Source organism: Falco punctatus (assembly GCF_963210335.1).
Source record: "Falco punctatus genome assembly, chromosome: 7".
Classification (NCBI taxonomy): Eukaryota; Metazoa; Chordata; class Aves; order Falconiformes; family Falconidae; genus Falco; species Falco punctatus.
This window is the reverse complement of record NC_137587.1, coordinates 70972688-70989649: the sequence shown is the minus strand read 5'-3', so window position 1 is coordinate 70989649 and position 16962 is coordinate 70972688. Positions and strand designations below refer to the sequence as shown.

At 60.1% G+C, this 16962-nt stretch overlaps 4 protein-coding genes across 4 annotated transcripts; all 4 read left to right on the top strand.

The window, feature by feature from the left end:
• Nucleotides 1–552: 552 nt before the first annotated feature.
• LOC308067137 (uncharacterized protein) lies at nucleotides 553–5429 on the top strand. Its single transcript, XM_080395467.1, has 3 exons — nucleotides 553–4066; nucleotides 4345–4499; nucleotides 4867–5429. Exons 1-3 carry the CDS (start codon nucleotides 4017–4019, stop codon nucleotides 4977–4979), a joined length of 318 nt encoding a protein of 105 aa, XP_080251593.1. The 5' UTR covers nucleotides 553–4016; the 3' UTR covers nucleotides 4980–5429.
• On the top strand, nucleotides 5017–6825 carry LOC308067489 (uncharacterized protein; the record flags this gene model as incomplete). The annotated part of the gene is made up of 6 exons (XM_080396363.1): nucleotides 5017–5055; nucleotides 5106–5164; nucleotides 5423–5559; nucleotides 5635–5759; nucleotides 6121–6179; nucleotides 6555–6825. The coding sequence occupies 6 exons, from the start codon at nucleotides 5017–5019 to the stop codon at nucleotides 6823–6825; spliced, it is 690 nt and encodes a 229-aa protein (XP_080252489.1).
• Nucleotides 6826–10076: 3251 nt separating this feature from the next.
• On the top strand, nucleotides 10077–12125 carry COMMD4 (COMM domain containing 4). The gene is made up of 9 exons (XM_080395466.1): nucleotides 10077–10093; nucleotides 10134–10211; nucleotides 10292–10363; nucleotides 10457–10522; nucleotides 10783–10822; nucleotides 10934–11053; nucleotides 11249–11329; nucleotides 11436–11612; nucleotides 11914–12125. Exons 2-9 carry the CDS (start codon nucleotides 10209–10211, stop codon nucleotides 11952–11954), a joined length of 600 nt encoding a protein of 199 aa, XP_080251592.1. The 5' UTR covers nucleotides 10077–10093; nucleotides 10134–10208; the 3' UTR covers nucleotides 11955–12125.
• A 157-nt stretch (nucleotides 12126–12282) lies between these two features.
• NEIL1 (nei like DNA glycosylase 1) lies at nucleotides 12283–16827 on the top strand. The gene is made up of 9 exons (XM_080395460.1): nucleotides 12283–12773; nucleotides 12892–13011; nucleotides 13177–13255; nucleotides 14386–14485; nucleotides 14627–14751; nucleotides 15264–15291; nucleotides 15846–15907; nucleotides 16077–16278; nucleotides 16436–16827. The coding sequence occupies exons 1-9, from the start codon at nucleotides 12355–12357 to the stop codon at nucleotides 16453–16455; spliced, it is 1155 nt and encodes a 384-aa protein (XP_080251586.1). The 5' UTR covers nucleotides 12283–12354; the 3' UTR covers nucleotides 16456–16827.
• Nucleotides 16828–16962: the final 135 nt, after the last annotated feature.

The window sequence follows — 16962 nt, the reverse complement described above, 5'->3', positions numbered from 1 at the left end:
TTGCTGGGAGCCCCAGGGGTCGCCCATCAGTAAGAGAGCACATCCCAGCACCCGTGATGGGTATGTCCTGAGCTCCCTGGGTGACAGCCCAGGAGGAGGATGCTGCTGGGGGCGTCTGTGCATCAGAAACAGGGCAGGAGAGCCATAGGTTGCAGCAGGGATGGCACCAGCCCCCCAGCACTCTTCTGCTAGGGTGATGCACCCTGGGCTGATTCAGCAGGGACCCCTGAGGCACCCTACCCCTTGTAAGCTTCCATCAGAAATACAAAATCTGCCCGGTCCTGAGAGCCAAACACCTTAAACCATGTTTTTCAGCCCAAATCACTCAAGCACCACCACAACCTGGTCCCCACAAGCAGGGCATTTCAAAGAGTATCCATGATGATCAGGGCTGGTGCTTGGGGAACCGCCTGCCTGGGCTTAATGAGGAGCAGAGGGAAGCTGGGACCCCTCTAGCCAAGAAAGAGCTTCACCTGGGGGAGTGCAAATGAGTTTGTGTGTTAATTGGGAGCAGCTGGAATGGAGCCACCCCCACCCACCCTCCCTCCTCCCCCCCCCCCCCCCCCCCCCCCCCCCCCGGGAACTGAGATAAAAGCACAGGGCTGGGTGGGGGGCTTGGTGCTCTCTTCTACTTGTGTGCTGCTAGGTAAGGGGTGCTGGTGGGCTGGGAGGTCTTGCTGTCCCTGGTGAGGCTCTCTGGGGCAATGTTGGTGTTTTGGGTGGGGAATGCCTGAGCCCAAGGCTTGTCACAGCCCTGCTCTGCACTGTGAGCCTCCTGGGGGGGATGCTGAGACTTGGCACAAACTTCCTTGAGCTGGAGAAGTTGCTTGGTGCTGCTTGAGACCGGAGAGATGCTCTGATGAGGAACCTCCTGTCCCTGACTTGGGTGTGGGGGGTGCTCTGGGGACAGGCCAGTTACTGGGGAAGACTGGGATGGGGGGAACCTGAAGGGACCCAGCCTAAAGCTCTTGCTGTACCTCTCTGCAGCTGACCTCTCCCCATGGCCTCTCCCAAGCAGGGCCAAGGGGCAGGACCACCAGACCCTGTGGATGTTGCTGCCTTACAGCCAAAAATGCTGCCCTGTGATGAGAGGGAAGGGGCTGTGACCCTGGCTCCTGCTGCCCGTGTGGCCACCGCTGCTGGCAGGCTGCGGTGCAAAGCCTTCCTGGTGCTGGCCATCTGCTTGCCTGCCACCGCCCTCCTGTACAGCCTGGGGTCTCTGGGTGCTCTGCCCCAGCCCACCCTGGGCTCCCTACCTCTTTCTCCCACTCAGCTGGGCTTGCCAGCCCCCCAGCGAGGGACAAGTGATGATCTGGTGACAGCATATGGGGACCCGCTCAATGAACCAGCGATGCAGCAGCAGAGGAGGGTGCTGGTGGGCTCTGTGGGCACCCCAGATTGCTTCCCTGGACTTGAAGGAGATGTGACCCACTGTGCAGATGCTAAGGGATGGACCCTGGGGACACAGACCCCAGCTCCTGCCTCTCCCTCAACAGCTCAGACGATCCCACAGCAGCCTGGATCCAGGCACGGGGCAGGGCTCCGGCGGGGCACGGCACTGGCTGGGATGCTGTCCCCTGTGCGGTGGCTTGGCACAGAGGTGTCTGCTACCTCTGCTCAGCTCCTCCAGACCACGGGTGAGCCCAGCCCTGGCTCACGGCATCACCTTGCTCCAGGAAGCCTCTGTGGCTCAGGACCAGGCTCACATGATGCACCCCAGGTGCCTGTGGTGACCCAAGCCCCCCACCCTGGGCAGCCAGCGGGCACAGCAGAGCCCTGGAGCCCAGCAAGAAGCTCGGAGGGCAGCCCCCCCACGCAGGGTCACACAGCTGCCTGGGTCCCTGCTGCCTCCCCAGCACGGCTGCAGCCCCCCTCTCTGCCCATTGCTACCCCTGCCCCCTCCGTGGGGGCTGCATGGCTGCGGGTGGTGCCCACCCAGCTGGTCTCACCTGGGGGGGCCCCTGTTCCAGCTGATGTCCCATCACTGTCAGCGCTGGGTACTGCCTCCCAGAGCCACAGCATGGCCAGCCAGCCCCGAGGTGACTGGACCCCTGGGGCACCCCCTGACCCTCGCTCTGTGTCCCATGGAGCAGATCTCCAGCTGACTGTGAGCTCTAAGCCTCCTGCTGTGGTGACAGCCACTAGTTTGTCATCTTTGGCACAAGCTGCGTCAGCAGCAGAGGCTCCCAGCAGCGTGCCTGCGTCTCATCAGTCTACAGCCAGTGGATTCTCTGATACCCAGCATGGAGCTTCAGTTGCCAGAGCCACCATGAGGAGCCACAATGGGCAGAAGGAAGAGGTGAGACCTGACCATGGTATGGGTGAGGACCACCCCTCTGCTCCTCAGCTGGGGCCCCTGCCAGGGCTGCCCTCAGCTATGCCAACGGAAAGGATGTCCACATCAACTGAAATGCCTCCTGTGCCCTCTGCTGTGACACCCGAGATGCTCCGGGATGCATGGTCTGCTGGCACCTTCCTGCACGGCGAAGCTGCTCTGCTGGCGGACACTGTCTTTACCGAGGTCCTGGGAAATGGGTCTGGACTCCCGGCCACTGTCTTGGCATCTCTCCCCAATGCTGTGTTGGCTCATGACAGCAGCCACCTGCAAGTGCTGGCTCCTTTCCTTCCCACAGCAGCACCTGGGGGACCTGCTGTCACCTCAGGGAAACCAAGTGATGCGCCTCCCCTGCCGCAATGGCAGGCTCTGCCAACACCCACTGAAGCCCACCCTTCCCCTGCTCTGAGCTTGACCCCCAGCGCTGCAGGTCCTGCTGTGACTGGGGTGAGCTTGGTGGGTCCTGATGCCACCCCAGAGCCTGGAGTGACCGAAGCCCCCTGTGAGGACAGAGCTGCTATGGTGTTTTCCCTCTCTCCAAGAGCTGTGGGTGTGACATGTGGCTCCCCCCTGGTGTCGCCTACCCAGAGGCCATCTCTGGGTCCAGACCCCTTCCTCACAACAGCATCTGAGGATAGACCCAGCGTGGGGCAACGCCAGGCCATGAAGGTGGAAGAGAAGAGTGTGCTGCCTGGACAGTTGGCTGTGGCAGAAGAAGCTGGACACGGCGAGCTGCTTCTGACACCAGCAGGACCTCTGGGACCCACCCGTGTCAGCCCAGGCTCTGTACCCCCTGCCAGCTCTGAGAACCCCACTTCGGAGCGTCGCTCTGAGCCGGTGCAGCACACCAGCACCACAAGCTTGGCATCTCCATCTTATTTGCTGACTTCCACTGGAGCTGTGCATGCAGCCAGCTCCCCAGGAGCGACCCTTGGTGCTGAGTCTGTGTCCAGTCAATCTGTCAACTCCCGGCACCCCTCCACAGCCAGAGAGGATCTCGCTGCAGCCGCAGGAGAGGCCTTCACCCCTGCTGAGCTGGTGACGGTGGGCAAACCTGGCTCCCTGAGTGCGAAGCCCCCCGCACCCCACCCCACTGGGCTCCCCTCTCCTGTGCACGTGCTGCCCTTGCGGTTCCGGCTGTTGGGCATTGCTTACACGGAGGCTCTGAGCAGCAGGGCTTCAGAGAGTTACCTGGAGCTGGAGGGAGAAGTGAGGCTGATGGTGAGTGCAGGCGCTGGTTGGTGGAGATACTGGGTGCAGGGGGTGCAGCTGAGATGCTACTTCAACAAGCCCTGCCGGGGCAAGGAGCCTGCAGGCTGCATCAGCCTAGGCGTGGTGGGAACGAGTAAATCCCTGGCACTGCTTCACCTGAGCTGGACTGGGATGCTTGGTGTGAGGTGGGCCTGGGCTCCCCTTGCTGCTGGCAGCTAGCAGGGCTGTAACACACCATGCTGGTGCTGGGGTATTCCCTCCTGGGTGCTGTTTCTAGGCTGATGGGAGCCCCGAGTATTGCAGCTTAGCCATGACCATCTCTGGGGGTGCTGGCAGGCCCTATCCTGGGCAAATGGAGCTGAGTTCCCTCTGTACGCACCGCACACCTCCTGGTACGTGCCCCCTTAGCACAGGGGACCTTGTAAAAGCTGCTTGATTAATAGGTGCTTCTCTCCTCTAGCTAAAACAAATGCTGTCTGCCTATGAGACCTTCCTGCAGGCAAACATCCTCGCGTTCCTGTGAGTATGCAGCTCTGCCCTGTGGCAACAGATGGAGGGTGGTGGGTTTGGCTTGGAGGGAAGGGTTTGTCCACAAAATGTTCCAGAAGGGTCTTGTGAGGGGCTATGCTCCCTCCTTAGGGCCGTCGTCCCAAGGGATCCCTGGGTGAAAGTGTCTGAAGCTCCAGATAAAGCCACCTGACCCCTCTTTTGGGTGGGGTGTTAATGTGAGGATGGTGGGGCTCTTAAGCTGCTCCCAAAGGGGAGGTGGGCTGTCCATCATCTTGTCTTTCTCCCAGGAATGGCTCGGTGGTTGTGCAAGGGGAGGCTCTGTTCCGAGGGGATGCTCCTGCTCCCACCAACTCCCACCTCATCCGGACAGTTGTCACAGAGGCGAGCAAGGGAAGGAGCATCTTCAGCTGGCATCTGGAGCCGCAATCTGTCCAGTCCGGTGGTAAGCCATGGAGATCTTCCCACAATGAAGCTGCTGCTGTCAGGTGCCCTCCCTGTACTTCTATAAAATCCTAAACTGGCCCAGTTTGGACTTAAGGCTTCATCTTCGCTTATCCTTTTTCCTGACCCATGCTGGACCTGTGTGGTCCAGTGCTTCTGCTAAACTCTCTGGTTTCCCCTCCTTGGCCTGCTTCTCCTGCCCTGGGAGGTGGTGCATCCCAAGCCCTTCCCACCAGAAAGGTATTCACCTTCCCACAGCTGCCCTGCTGGCTTCTGCTTTCAGCGTGCGGTGGAGGGTGAGCTCAGGGCTGACCACCTAGGGCAGGTGGAGGAGCAGGTGTGAGCATAACTGTCTTCTGAACTTTCAGGCTTCAGCCTGGAGAACCTGGACTCAGAGAAGCTGTCCATCTCTTTCACTGTCTTCCAGCTTGCAAGGAACAGGACAGCCTCCCTGGAGAGGCTGGTAAGTGAGGTACGGTGAGCCTTGGTGGCATCTTCCGAAGGATGATGCTGGGAAAATGAGCATAAGCTGGCTGCTGCGCTGCCTGCAGGGTGGGGTAGCGTGCACCGAAGCAGAGGTGGGGTATGAGCTGTCCTCTCCATCTAGGTGACTCGGTCTCTCAGTGCCCTCTACCATGTGAGGAACTTCTCCATCACACAGCTCAGGTATGGGACACCACTACTCCTCTCCAAAGCGCTTCATTAAATTACCTTCACTACTCCTTGTGCATTCTGCAGCAAATCAGCCGTGCTGCAGAGATGCAGAGGATGAGTTGTGCTGCACTAGCAACCTGGGAGGGTGATGTGCAGCTGGCAGCAAATACTGTAACTGAGCATCTTCCCTGGGCCGAGTAGTCAGAGCTGCTGGAAGAAGACTGGCAAGGGTTTGGCCCTGCCTTGCTTAGAGCCCTCCTCTCCCCTTAGAAACCTCAGTGGGGACCTGGAGATCACTGGAGACCTCTACCTTGACACGATTGTCCATGCTGATGTTGCAGGGGTTCTGCAAGCCTTGACAGCTCTTGCAACCTGCTCTGTGGACCTGACCACTCTCTCAGTGGAGGGTAAGGACAGTCCCTGTGTGCGGTAGGGCTCGCTGCTGGCTCTGCTCACCTGGCACTTGTGTCTTGCCTCTTCAGGAGCCAGGCTTCGCCTGCAGGTTTACCCGCTCTCCTTCCTCATCACCAACAGACACTTCAGTGAGGACCTTCTGAATCCGCTTGCTATAGAGCACCAGGAGCTCACCAGAGACCTTGCTGATGTGGTAGGCATGGCTGGTGGGAGGGGGTCAGGGTCCTCCCAGGGTGCTGGGAAAGGAGGCTGGGGGCTACTGGGGGAACAGGGACTACTTGGGGTTGTCCAAACCAGACCCTCAGTGGCCAGTACCTGCTGAAGACGGGTACCAAGGCTTTAGTGGCAAGATATTTTCTTTCTGCTGATGGTGCTTCAATAGTTCAGGCCACCACAATGCATCCAGGGACCCAGAGGGTGCTGCAGGACAGCAGCTGCCCTGTGTCCCTGCTGAAGGGAGCTGGGACAGCCACTAATGGCTGTGGAAGGGGTGGTCTGGCTGGGTGAAACACCCCCGAAGGCTGGTGGGGAGCTGAGCAAAACCTCTCTTCCAGGTGGCGAGAGCCCTGAGGGACCACAGGAGCCTGCTGCAAGTGGTGATAAGAGGATTCCTGTGAGTGAGAGAAGAGGGTTTGCTGGGGCAGGGGTGTACAGACCTGGGGAGGGGAGGTCTCCCTGCAGACACCAACCCCCAGGTTATGGCTGTCAGGTGTATCGCCTGACAGAAGGGTTTGCAGCAGGCAGCTGTGGTCAAGCATTTGCCCACTCTCAGGAGTGACCTGCCAGACCCCCAGGGATGTCCTTTCCATCCCAAAGAGCAGATGCAAAACCAGTGCCTCCCTGAATGGAGAGACATCCTCCTGGGGCCCCTCTGAGCAAAACCAGCTGGGAGTCTGGCTGTGCCATGTGGCCACAGCCCAGCATGGGGGTCTGCAAGGTCACTGGTGGGACTGGCAGCTGCTGGAGCTCTTCCCAACCCTGTCCGCAGGCCTGGCTCCTTGATCTGCCATGGGGATGTGGTCTTCCAGCACCCTGCTCCGACCAGCCTGGAAGTTTTGGAGGCACTTGTGCTCTCAGTTGGGCCAAACAAGACTTTGGCTGGTTCAGCCTTCCAGGTGGACCCATACTCTCTTGCTGTGGGAGGTAAGCTTCCCTTGGGGTACAGGTGTACAACCTTCACCAGCTTGGAGCTCTGTGCTCACAGTGTGAGCAGAGCAGACCCATCGTGCAAAGGGAGTGTGAGATGCCTTGCCTGGTGAGGTGACCCGCTGGCAATGGCTGATCTGAAAGTACAATTCTAGTAACAACTGTGCCCTCTGCACAGCCTGGGGCGCTGGACACGGACCATTTGCTGCATGCTGGCATAGGACAGGAGGGAAGGGTTACCTGGAAGGGGCATGGAGGGTGTCAAATGAGTTATTGGCATTTTATATATTGCCTCCTGTGTACTGAAGGAGAGTGGGTGGCTGCCACCTCATGGAAAGTCCCCGTGTCCTGCAGGCTGTACTAACTGCTGTCCTCTCCTCCAGAGGATACCCTGGAGCCCCGGTTGCCAGAAACAGGCTTTCCAGACTATGGTGTGGTCATCATGGTTGTGTGTAGTCTCTGTATCATTACTGCTGCCATCATCTCTCTTCTGGTAAGGGTGATGTCTGCCTGGGGTGGACAGAAACAAGCTGGGGCAAAGCAGCCCTGGTGCCTGTGTGAGGTGAGCAGGGAGCAGAGGGACTGGTGTGGGGCCAGGCTTGGCTGCAGCCTCTGTGCTCTCCTCCCTAGTGTCTGGGGACCAAGAGGCTTGGCTGGACAGGTGTGTCTGTCCTCTGGGACAGAAGAGACCCTGAAGTGGGTACCCAGACCCTGGAAATGGATAACCAAGTGTTCTGGGCATCCTCTGAACAGGTAAGTGGCCTCTACAGTCCCTTGAATTAGAATCTATACCTTGGACCTGGAGTCTTGAAGCACAGCTGCTGTTATTGCAAGTCACGTCCCTCTTGTGCCTAGTGATGGCCATGGCAGGGGTTGGAGAAACCCCTGGAGGGAAGGAGACTTCACCCCTGCCCTTGCTGGAGGCAGGCACAGCAACTTTTTCCCCTCTCATCCACAGGACCCTGAGGATGTTCATACACATTGGCACAATCACTCTGTCTGCTGAGAGAAGATGTAGCTAATGGGGCAGGGAGGTGGGGGGGAGCCTGAAGAGGGGTAGTGGGGGAGAGCTGCTGAGAAGCTATCCCTGCTCATTGGGTGGCAGCTGCCAAACGCTCCCTGAGAAGGATGCATGTTCAGCTGTATAAAGAAATCACTTTTGTATGTTGAACTTCATTAAACTGTTTATAGAATGTCAAACCCAGCTGGGAATGGACTTTGCTTCTGTGGTGTGGGTGGTGGTGGGCACCCCTGCCCTGGCCTTGCAAGGTTCAGGCTGCTGTTTGGAGAGGAAAAAAAGGTGTGCTGAAGAAGAAAAACTGCTGCTGAAGCAGGACCAGGTGTAGGCTAGGTCCATTTCTCCTTTCTGAGGCCCTGGATCCCTACTGTGCATGCTCACACCTCAGTCTCAAAGGGAACAAAACTTGAAAGATAAAACCTGTTGGCTAAGGGGGAGCACGCATCCAGTGGTATAACACCTTTATGTTGTCTAAATTGATGAAAAAGACTTGCTTATCAAAGTTATCCATACAAAAAGGCTATATAACTGCAAGGCTATAAAATCTTGACACAGGCAGCACTCAATGGAGCTTCCCCCTCAGCCAGCCTGAGATTCCCTGCCATCGTCATGCTGTGCTTTCCCTCAGAGCAGCTCGTATGTCTATTTACTTTCTTTTGCTTTTAGCTTACTACAATAAGCTGAGCTTCATCTTCTCCGGTACTTGACTAACCACTCTCTGGTGCTAGGGAGTTAAAAGGCCAAGGAAATACACCCCTGGTGGGGTTGCCTTGGGGGAAATCAAGTGCTGGGCTGCTCCCTGGGTAAGAAGCCCTTCCTGCTCCTGTGTGGGGTACTTTCCTTCATCCCAAAATGCAAAGCACCCTGTGATCAGAGCTCTCATTGCTGCCTACTTAATTACAAGCTAAAGTGTTTCCCCCCAAAAAAAACAAACTTAGGTGTGTTTTCCCTTCTTGCTGCATGTTTTTCCCCAGTGTATGGAGGCAGAAAGCAGGCTGTACATGAAGATACTCACTTCAGAAGGAAACGTCAGTTGCTTTTTTTTATTCTATAATCAAGGATCATCCAGTCCCGAGGATCTCCAAGGCAGGCAAGGAAGAGCCTCGCTGCAGTGAGGGGCAGAGCTGACCTCATCCTGCCCTTGGGGCTCTTGTCGCTACTCGCAGGCTGTATGGGGCGGTCCTGTGGGAGCAGGGAGCCTGCGTGTTGCTGGCAGGGACGTGCTGAGCTCCCCTCTTCCTTTCCAAGAGGAGGAGGAGCTAAAGCCCTAAAGCCAGCCCTCCCTTGTACTCTGCAAGACAAGGAATCCACGTAGTGCTCCGCAATTCCCACCCTCCCTTGCCAGCTTCTACCTGGAAGTGACCCACAAGCACGTTCCTCAGGGGGAAAAACCTGCTGCATTCCCCAAACTTTGAGAAAATCAGAGGGATGCCCAAAGGCGCGGAGCAGGTGCTGGTGCTGCTTGTCAGCTCACAGCTGTAGGGCTGGCTGCGCAAAGCAAGGGTGAGAACTTCCCCAGAACTGACACCTCCTCTCTTGGATGTCACCTACCCCCAGCAGGTGAGTGAAGGGTAATAAGCATAACCCAGAGCCTGACCAGCCTAACCAGACTAGTTCTCCTGCACTTAGGAGGAAAAGAGGAACCTATTCTACAGAAATCTCTTTAAATGCTGGTTTTCTAGAAGTGACGCTTACCCGAAGGCGCAGGCAGGAATGAGCCGACCTGCAGTGATGAAAGCAAGCATGCCAAAAAAGGGGGAATCCCAGCAAATGGGCTGAGTCAGCGGGGGAAAAGCAAAGCAGGGGAAGAAAAAATAATACTCCAACAGCAGTTGGAGGCCACCAGTGTGAACAACCAGGGCTCTGCTGGGCCTGTGGCAGCTGCTGGGTCCTTGCCTGATGCCCTTGAACCCCACAGTGTCCCGCTTGTTCCCGCTGCCGGGTGTCCCAGCTCTGCCCGACGGACCCTCAGCCCAGCATCGTCCCGCCCACGGGTGCTGGTGCCCGGGGAAGCCCCGGAGCGATGCGGGGCGGGCGGAGCCGGGGGCGGAGCCGCGGTGGGCGGGGCGCGGGGCTAGAGAGGAAGGGACGGGGCTGTAGGGCGAGGGCGGAGCTGTAGGGCGAAGGGCGGGGCTGTAAAGCGAGGGCGGAGCTGTAGGGCGAAGGGCGGGGCTGTAGAGCGAGGGGCGGGGCGCAGCGGCACCTCCCCGGGCCAGTGGTCGTCGCCGTGCTGCGGCCCTCGGCTCCCCGGCCCTGCCGCGACTATCGGCGGAGCAGCGCTGCCCGCTGCAGCTCCCTCGGGGGCGCCCAGCACCGCTCCGGGGCAGCACCGGGGCGGGGCCGCGCCGCGGGGGCGGGGAGAGGCGGGGCGAGGCGGCGAGAGGCGGGGCGAGGCGGCGAGAGGCGGGGCGGCCGCCCGGTAGCGGTTCCGGGTCGCGGAGGCGGGTATCTGCGGCGGTACCGGGGACCGGCGGCGACATGGTGGGGAGGGGGCCGGCGGGGCCGGCGCGGGGGGGCGCGGCGGGGCTGCGGCGGGCTCTGACTGTGCCTTTCCCCCGCAGCGGTTCCGCTTCTGCGGGGACCTGGACTGCCCGGACTGGGTCCTGGCCGAGATCAGCACCCTGGCCAAAATCGTTAAGTGCCGCCCCTCCCTTCCCCGTGTCCCCCTGCCCGTGTCCCCCTCCCCTACCTGGGCACGGTGGTCACTTCTGTTTCTGCCCCCGCAGTCCTCAGTGAAGCTGAAGCTGATCTGCGCCCAGGTGCTGCGGGACCTGCTGGGGGAGGCCATCGAGGTGAGTGCGACCCCCCCGTGGGGGGGCCGGGGTGGAGACAAAGCGTTGCAACACTATAAATGCATAATTAGCAATAGTACTGATTTTTGTAGTCTTAAGCCAGGCCTCGGTGTTGAGAACGCTGCCAGCCAGTACCAGTAGTAATAATATTAACTATTATTATTGTTAACACAGAGGTGAGAGTGGTCAGCGCTGATGTGGGTGGGGAGGGCATTATGTGGCCATGTGGTACCTGATGCTGATGCTCTGCCCTCCCACAGTACGAGAAGATTCTGAAGCTGACCTCGGATGCCAAGTTGGGTGAGTGGTGCTGACTCACCCCCCAGGGAGCTGCACGCTGGTGACAGGCAGCAATGTGGCAGGGGCCCCATATGCCGAGGCGGTGGAGCTGACCTTCTGTCCTGCCTGCAGAGTCGGGGGATGTGAAGGCAACCATCGCCGTCCTCAGCTTCATCCTCTCCAGTGCCGCCAAGCACAATGTGGACAGCGAGTCCCTGTCAAGTGAGCTGCAGCAGCTGGGGCTGCCCAAAGGTGGGGGACCCTCAGGGGGGACGTGCCAGGGCTGAGCTGGCAGCTCCTGGCACTGCGGCTTCACGCCCAGAGCCACTGTGTGCCATCTATCTCCCCTCTGTGCCATCTATCCCTAGGAGCTCCTCCGAGTGCTTTACTGGGGTTCAGCCAGGTGTGAGCAGGGGGTTTCTTGTCTTGTCTCTCCCCCCTGAGCAGAGCATGCCAGCGGGCTGTGCCGGTCCTACGAGGAGAAGCAGAGCTCCCTACAGGACAGCCTCAGGGCCTGTAGCCTGAGATGTGAGTGCAGCGTTGAGTCTTGCCGGGACATGGGGTTTGGGGGTCGGGGTCAGTCACCCTGCCCAGGGGTGCCAGGGTTCTGACACTGGCCAACCACCCACCCTAGTGAGCCAACTGGGCTCGGTGCGCTGGCGGGTGGATTACACTCTCAGCTCCAGCGAGCTGCGGGAGGTCAACGAGCCCCTCGTGCACCTGATCTTCAACGTGCGGGACAGGGAGCATGGGAAGACAGTGGCCATCCCCATGGCCCTCTCGGCTGACAAGTTCCGGGTGCTGCTGGCAGGTGAGACCAGAGGAGGGGTGGCAGCAGGGACCCCTGGCCCTGGGGGGCTGGGGGGGATGCTGGGGGGATTTTGGTGCTGGGGGCAGGGGGGGGGGATGTTGGTGCTGGGGGGATGCTTGGACCAGGGGGAGATGCTGGGGGGATGCTGGGGGGATTCTGGGATCAGGGGGAGATGCTGAGGGGATGCTTGGACCAGGGGAGGATGCTGGGGGGATTGCTGGGACCAGGGGGTGGTGCCGGGGCCAAGGAGAGATGCTGTGGTGCTGGCAGCTCCCCCGCCACCTTGCTCCTCTCTCCTCAGAGCTGAAGCAGGCGCAGGCCCTGATGAACACCCTTCTCTGAGGAGCTGAAAAGGAGCACCGAGGCTGGATCGATCGCGAGGCCGGACTTGGTGCTCCCAGCTGGGCCCTGGCACCGCCGGGCTGGGGAGGGGGAGGCCGGGGGCAGCGTTCCCTGCCCGCGTACTTTAGACCCCCGGGGCAGCCCCAATAAAGGTGACGGTGACAAAGCCAAGCCGCCTCCCGCCTGTGTGTCCCCGCGTCGGCGCCTTGGGCCTTGCAGGCCGCGGCGGGGCCGTTGCCTGGGCGACGCGGTGGGACTACAGCTCCCGGCATGCCCCGCTCGCGGCGCAGCCAATGGGAGGCGGGGGCGGGGCGGCGGGGGCGGGGCGGCGGGGGCGGGGCGGGGCGGCGGGCCCGGTGTGGGGCCGGGCCGGGCCGAGGCGGCGGGGCTGCTGCCGGGGATGCCCGAGTGCCCGGAGCTGCATCTGGCCGGGCGCTACATCAATGAGGCGTGCGGCGAGGTGGTGTTTTCGGGCGGCGTGGAGCGCTCGGCGGTGGGCAGGGGCCCGGAGGTGCCCTTCCGCAGCGAGGCCTACCGCATCTCGGCCACCTCCCGGGGCAAGGAGCTGCGGCTGACGCTGGCCCCGCTGGGCCCCGCCGCCACCCAGGATCTCGTCTTCCGCTTCGGTATGTCGGGGTCGTTCCGGCTGTGCCCCGCCGCCCAGCTCCCCCGCCATGCCCACCTCCGCTTCCTCACCCAGGAGAGCCCCCCGCGCGCCCTCTGCTTCATCGACGCCCGCCGCTTCGGTTCCTGGCGCCTGGGTGACGCCTGGCAGCTGGGCCGCGGGCCCTGCGTCCTCTCCGAGTATCAGGCCTTCAGGTGAGCGTCCTCCCCTTCCCACGGCCGAGGGAAGGCCCCACTGTGGTGTTTTGGCTGCTCGTACTGCACAACGGCCATGCCCAGGGGAGCCTTCCTGATGCCCCGTGCTCTGTTGCAGGGAGAACGTGCTGAAGAACCTGGACGACAAAGCTTTTGACAAGCCCATCTGCGAGGCACTCTTAAACCAGAAGTTTTTCAATGGAATTGGGAATTACCTCCGCGCTGAGATCCTGTACAGGTAAGGTTGAGCACCTGCTGACCTGCCATGGAGGTTTGGGCTCCAGGAGTTTGTCAGAGCTCGGCAGCAACTCGGCTGAACCAGCTGGGCCTCCTCGCCTGGTAGACGCAGGCAAGTGCCAGAACCAAGAGTTCAGGCTTACGTGTAACAGATGGATTGTCTCAGGTTGAAGATCCCTCCCTTTGAAAAGGCTCGGACTGTGCTGGAGGCCCTGAAGGATCAGGAGCAGGCAAGGAGGAAGAAGGTAGGGAGCACCTGCTGCTTTTACATGCTCAGAAAGGGTCAGGTTTCCAGATAGATGCCCTACAGGCATTCATTTGCCTGTGGCCCTGCGGGACATCTCAGCAGCTCCCCAGGGTACTGGGAGCCTCTTGCCTTCAGTGCAGGGAGCCAGACTGAGCTGAGAAGCATCCCTGATTCAGGTTTGGGCTCAGCAGTGGTAGAGGTGGTCTGGCCTCAGCTGGCTGCCCTGCTCCGGCTCTGCTTTGGGCTTAGCTGAGCATAAAGCTCTGGTTCACGGCTGCTGTTTTGGGCTTGTTCCAGCCCAGGGTTCGGGGCCAGTTTCAGTTCGTGTTTGGTTCATCGCTCTGATGGGGCAGAACACCGTCACGAGGCCCTTGCACAGCTCACACAGCCTGTGCCCACACTGCTGTCAGGAGGTATTTGCTGCTTTGAGTCTTTCTCAACCCAGTGGCAGGCATTTCCCCTTCACAGCTATAATGCTTGTGGCACAGGATCTTTCTCCTCAAGCATGTTACTGTCCTTTGCCATAAACACCCGTGTCTAAGCACATCTGCCCCTCCAGCGGAGTGGCAAATGGGGTGCCACAGTTCCATAACCTCACGTGTCTGGCTCTCATTCACACGTGGCCGGGCTGACGAGCTGTGACAGCTCCCCGGGCACATGCCTGCATGCTGTGCTGGTGCTTGGCTGCACCCGGCTTCTGCCGTCAGTAAGTCTCTGGTTATATTTGGGGTGGGTGAAGAGGAAGAAGCAAGGGAAACACACCTTGCAGGTGTAAAATCTCTGGGGAAGGCTGCAGTAGAGGCCACAGCTGATCATGTGGCCTTGGGGGAGAGGAGGTGGCTATTTTAAGGAAGCCTGAAAACAAAGCACACAACCTGAGGGCTGTTTTTACGAACTGCTGGTGTTCCTGGATGTTAGCCCTCTTTCACATCTTTGTAGCTGTGGGGAATACGCTAATGCACAGCTTGGAGCCTGCAGGGGTGAGCTCAGGGCTGGCACGTGGTGGGGAGTGTGGCAGCTTGTCCTCAGAAGGGCAAGAGGAGATGGGGAACGTGGCTGCTGTTGGAGAGACCTCAGCAAGGCTGGGGTGGCTGGCAGGTGACTTCCCTCCCCTTCTCCACCCTGCAGAATCGTTCCCTGACGCTGAGCAAGAAGCTGAAGATGATGCGGGAGAACCCAGATCTCCTGGAGCTGTGCCATACTGTGCCCATGGAGGTCATCGCCACAGGTAAGGTGATGGGACAGGGACAGCTGGGGGTGGCAGGGAGGCCTGGGCTTTGCTGTCCCAGCAGGAGGCTTGGGAGGGCACTCTGACACCATGGTCACTGCTTCCTCTCTACTTCTGTCCTTTCCCTCTCTCCCTTCCCAGAGAAAAACCTCTTAGACCCAGATCACTCTGATAACTACGCCGCTTTCAAGAACTGGCTGCAGTGTTACCTGGTGCCCGGCATGAGCTCCCTGCGTGACCGCAACGGCAGGACCATATGGTTCCAGGTAGCAGTCCAGGGTCGCTGCCTGGGGCTGGGTGCCTCCCAACCGCTGCTCCATGGGGACACTAGCCATTTTCTGCTTCCTGAGACCCCCCAGCACTATGCTGTGTTGCTGGGGGTCTCCCTCTCTGCCAGACTGCTGTCACTGCTGGCTGCAGAGGTGACAAGGACCATCTACAGTGACCAGCCGGCCAGGGGATGGCAGGCAGTCTGGAGCAGAGGGACTAATTGTGGGAATGGGGGACTTGGGTGGTCTAGCAGCCCTGTTCCTCCCTCCTGTGCCCCCCTGTCTGGGTGAGGTGCCATGGCGGGGCCTTGCAGAAGGAGCAGGGGCTGACGAGAGAGTCCTCAAGGCGCAGGGCAGGCAGAGCAAGCCCAGCTCCCCTGGCTTCCCAGGGAAACATGGCCGTTTCCCATCACTGTCTTGGCTGCGGGATGGAGAAGGGGCACAGATTTTGCTGCTGCTGCCTGCAGAACAAGTGCACCCCAGTCAATGCTGTGTCACCTTCCTTGCAGGGAGAGCCTGGCCCCATGGCTCCCAAAGGTGAGTGTCCTCTCTCCTCCCGGTGGGAACTGCCTTTGCTCCGGGAGGGCTGGAGACTGGGAAGCCCCACGCTTGCGGCACAGCATGGGGCCAGAGGCAGGAGCAAAGCCTCTCTTACTGGGGTGCTGATGGGCCCATGACAGCCCGTGGCACTGGGGGACAGAGCCCACTGTCCCCAGGGCTTCTTATCAGCACACTGACCTCCCCGGGCATGGCTGTTGCACCTGCAGGATGGTTTCCAGGCCTGCACCTGCATCCCCTTGCTCACCGGCCAGGCTGGGAGCCGTGGGGGGTGCTCTCCCTGGGGGGGTGCTCTCCCTGGGGCTGCAAGCACAAACTGAGCTGTTTTGGCAGGGGAGGGAATCTGGGATGGGGGGAGAGGGGCCCCCTGAAGCCATTCCTCCACCCCAGTGCCAGTTCCTTAGCGCTCAGTTCACACATCATGTGGGACAGCACCCTGAAAGGTCACTGTGCTGCAGCCTGTCCCTCGTGGTGCAGGCACGCTCTGCCCCATCTCCTCACCCTACCTAACCTGGGCACGTCTTCTCACACAGGGCAGATGCCCCGCAAGAAGCACGCTCCACCAAAGGCAGATCCTGAGACTCCGACCCCCAAGGTAAGAAGCTTTGTGGTTGTGGCTCCTGCCGGGTCTAGAGGCTGTCCTGTTCCCTGTGCCTTGCTCAGGCTGCTTCCAAATTCATGGTGGTGCTCCTACTCCTGGAGTTTCTCATCATCTGGCAGTCCAAGCACACTTCTGCTAAGCTTTGGCTCTGATGTCCGCCCAGGTCACCACACGTGCCTTGAAACGGCGCCCCAAGACTGCAGCAAAACCCCTGAAGTCAGCCGAGGAAGAGGAGGTAGCTGACAGGCAGGGGAAGGGACGTGCTCATGGAAGGAGGAAAGCGACTGCTGCTCCTGCCTTGTCCGAGCCCGAGGTGCTGGTCAAAGCCAGAAGAAGCCGCCGGACAGCTGCGTGCAGGGGCAGAGGTAAGGCAGTAGTCCCTGCGGCTTTCAAACGCACAGGCGGGAGCTGTGGGTGCGCTCCCTCCGGGGGGCCACAAAGCAGGAGAGGAGCAAGCAGGGCTTCACGGGGCAGAACCAGGCCCCCCCTCACCCCCTGACTTCTCATTTCTCCATCTTGCAGGCACAGCCCCTGCCGTGTGAGTGCCGTGTGCTGCCTTCCTCCTGAGGGGCATTTTAACAGCTGCAAAAGCTCAGGGAGGGCCCGGCCGGGGGCCTGGGTTAGTGCTGGGGAAACGGGGCTGTTCCTGTGCTCACACCCGCTTGCTACCACTGCAGCCTGCTCGTGTGGGACCGAGAAGCTGGGCTTGGTGATGGGGCTGCCTTACCCAGCATCCTCCTGCTGTCCCCAGGCATTCGAGGGGGATAAGGGCCACGGACCAGATATTGTGCTGGACTCTGACCCCATCCCTCTGCCTAAAAGTGGATTCCCTCTTTCTTCCCCTCTTCCCTTCCCGGCTGCTGCCTGGATCACTGGTTTTAGCTGGCTATTAATAAAAGTATTTTGTGTAGGAATGGCCGTGCACACCTTTTTATACTAAGGATAACCCTGCTGTGCCCAGGCTGTTCCCCAGATGGGCTAGAGCAGGCTTCCCCTCCACCTTGTCCCCCAAAAAACCTTGCCTCCCCAGTCCCAGGAGTGAGATCCTG

Coding starts and splice junctions, on each gene's coding strand:
- NEIL1 (XM_080395460.1), top strand. CDS start 12,355: ATGCCCGAGTGCCCGGAGCTGCATCTGGCCGGGCGCTACATCAATGAG. Junction 12,774..12,891: donor TCCGAGTATCAGGCCTTCAG/GTGAGCGTCCTC, acceptor GCTCTGTTGCAG/GGAGAACGTGCTGAAGAACC. Junction 16,279..16,435: donor AGCTGCGTGCAGGGGCAGAG/GTAAGGCAGTAG, acceptor TCCATCTTGCAG/GCACAGCCCCTGCCGTGTGA.
- LOC308067137 (XM_080395467.1), top strand. CDS start 4,017: ATGCTGTCTGCCTATGAGACCTTCCTGCAGGCAAACATCCTCGCGTTC. Junction 4,067..4,344: donor GCAAACATCCTCGCGTTCCT/GTGAGTATGCAG, acceptor TCTTTCTCCCAG/GAATGGCTCGGTGGTTGTGC. Junction 4,500..4,866: donor GCAATCTGTCCAGTCCGGTG/GTAAGCCATGGA, acceptor CTGAACTTTCAG/GCTTCAGCCTGGAGAACCTG.
- COMMD4 (XM_080395466.1), top strand. Junction 10,523..10,782: donor TGCTGGGGGAGGCCATCGAG/GTGAGTGCGACC, acceptor GCCCTCCCACAG/TACGAGAAGATTCTGAAGCT. Junction 11,330..11,435: donor CAGGGCCTGTAGCCTGAGAT/GTGAGTGCAGCG, acceptor CACCCACCCTAG/TGAGCCAACTGGGCTCGGTG.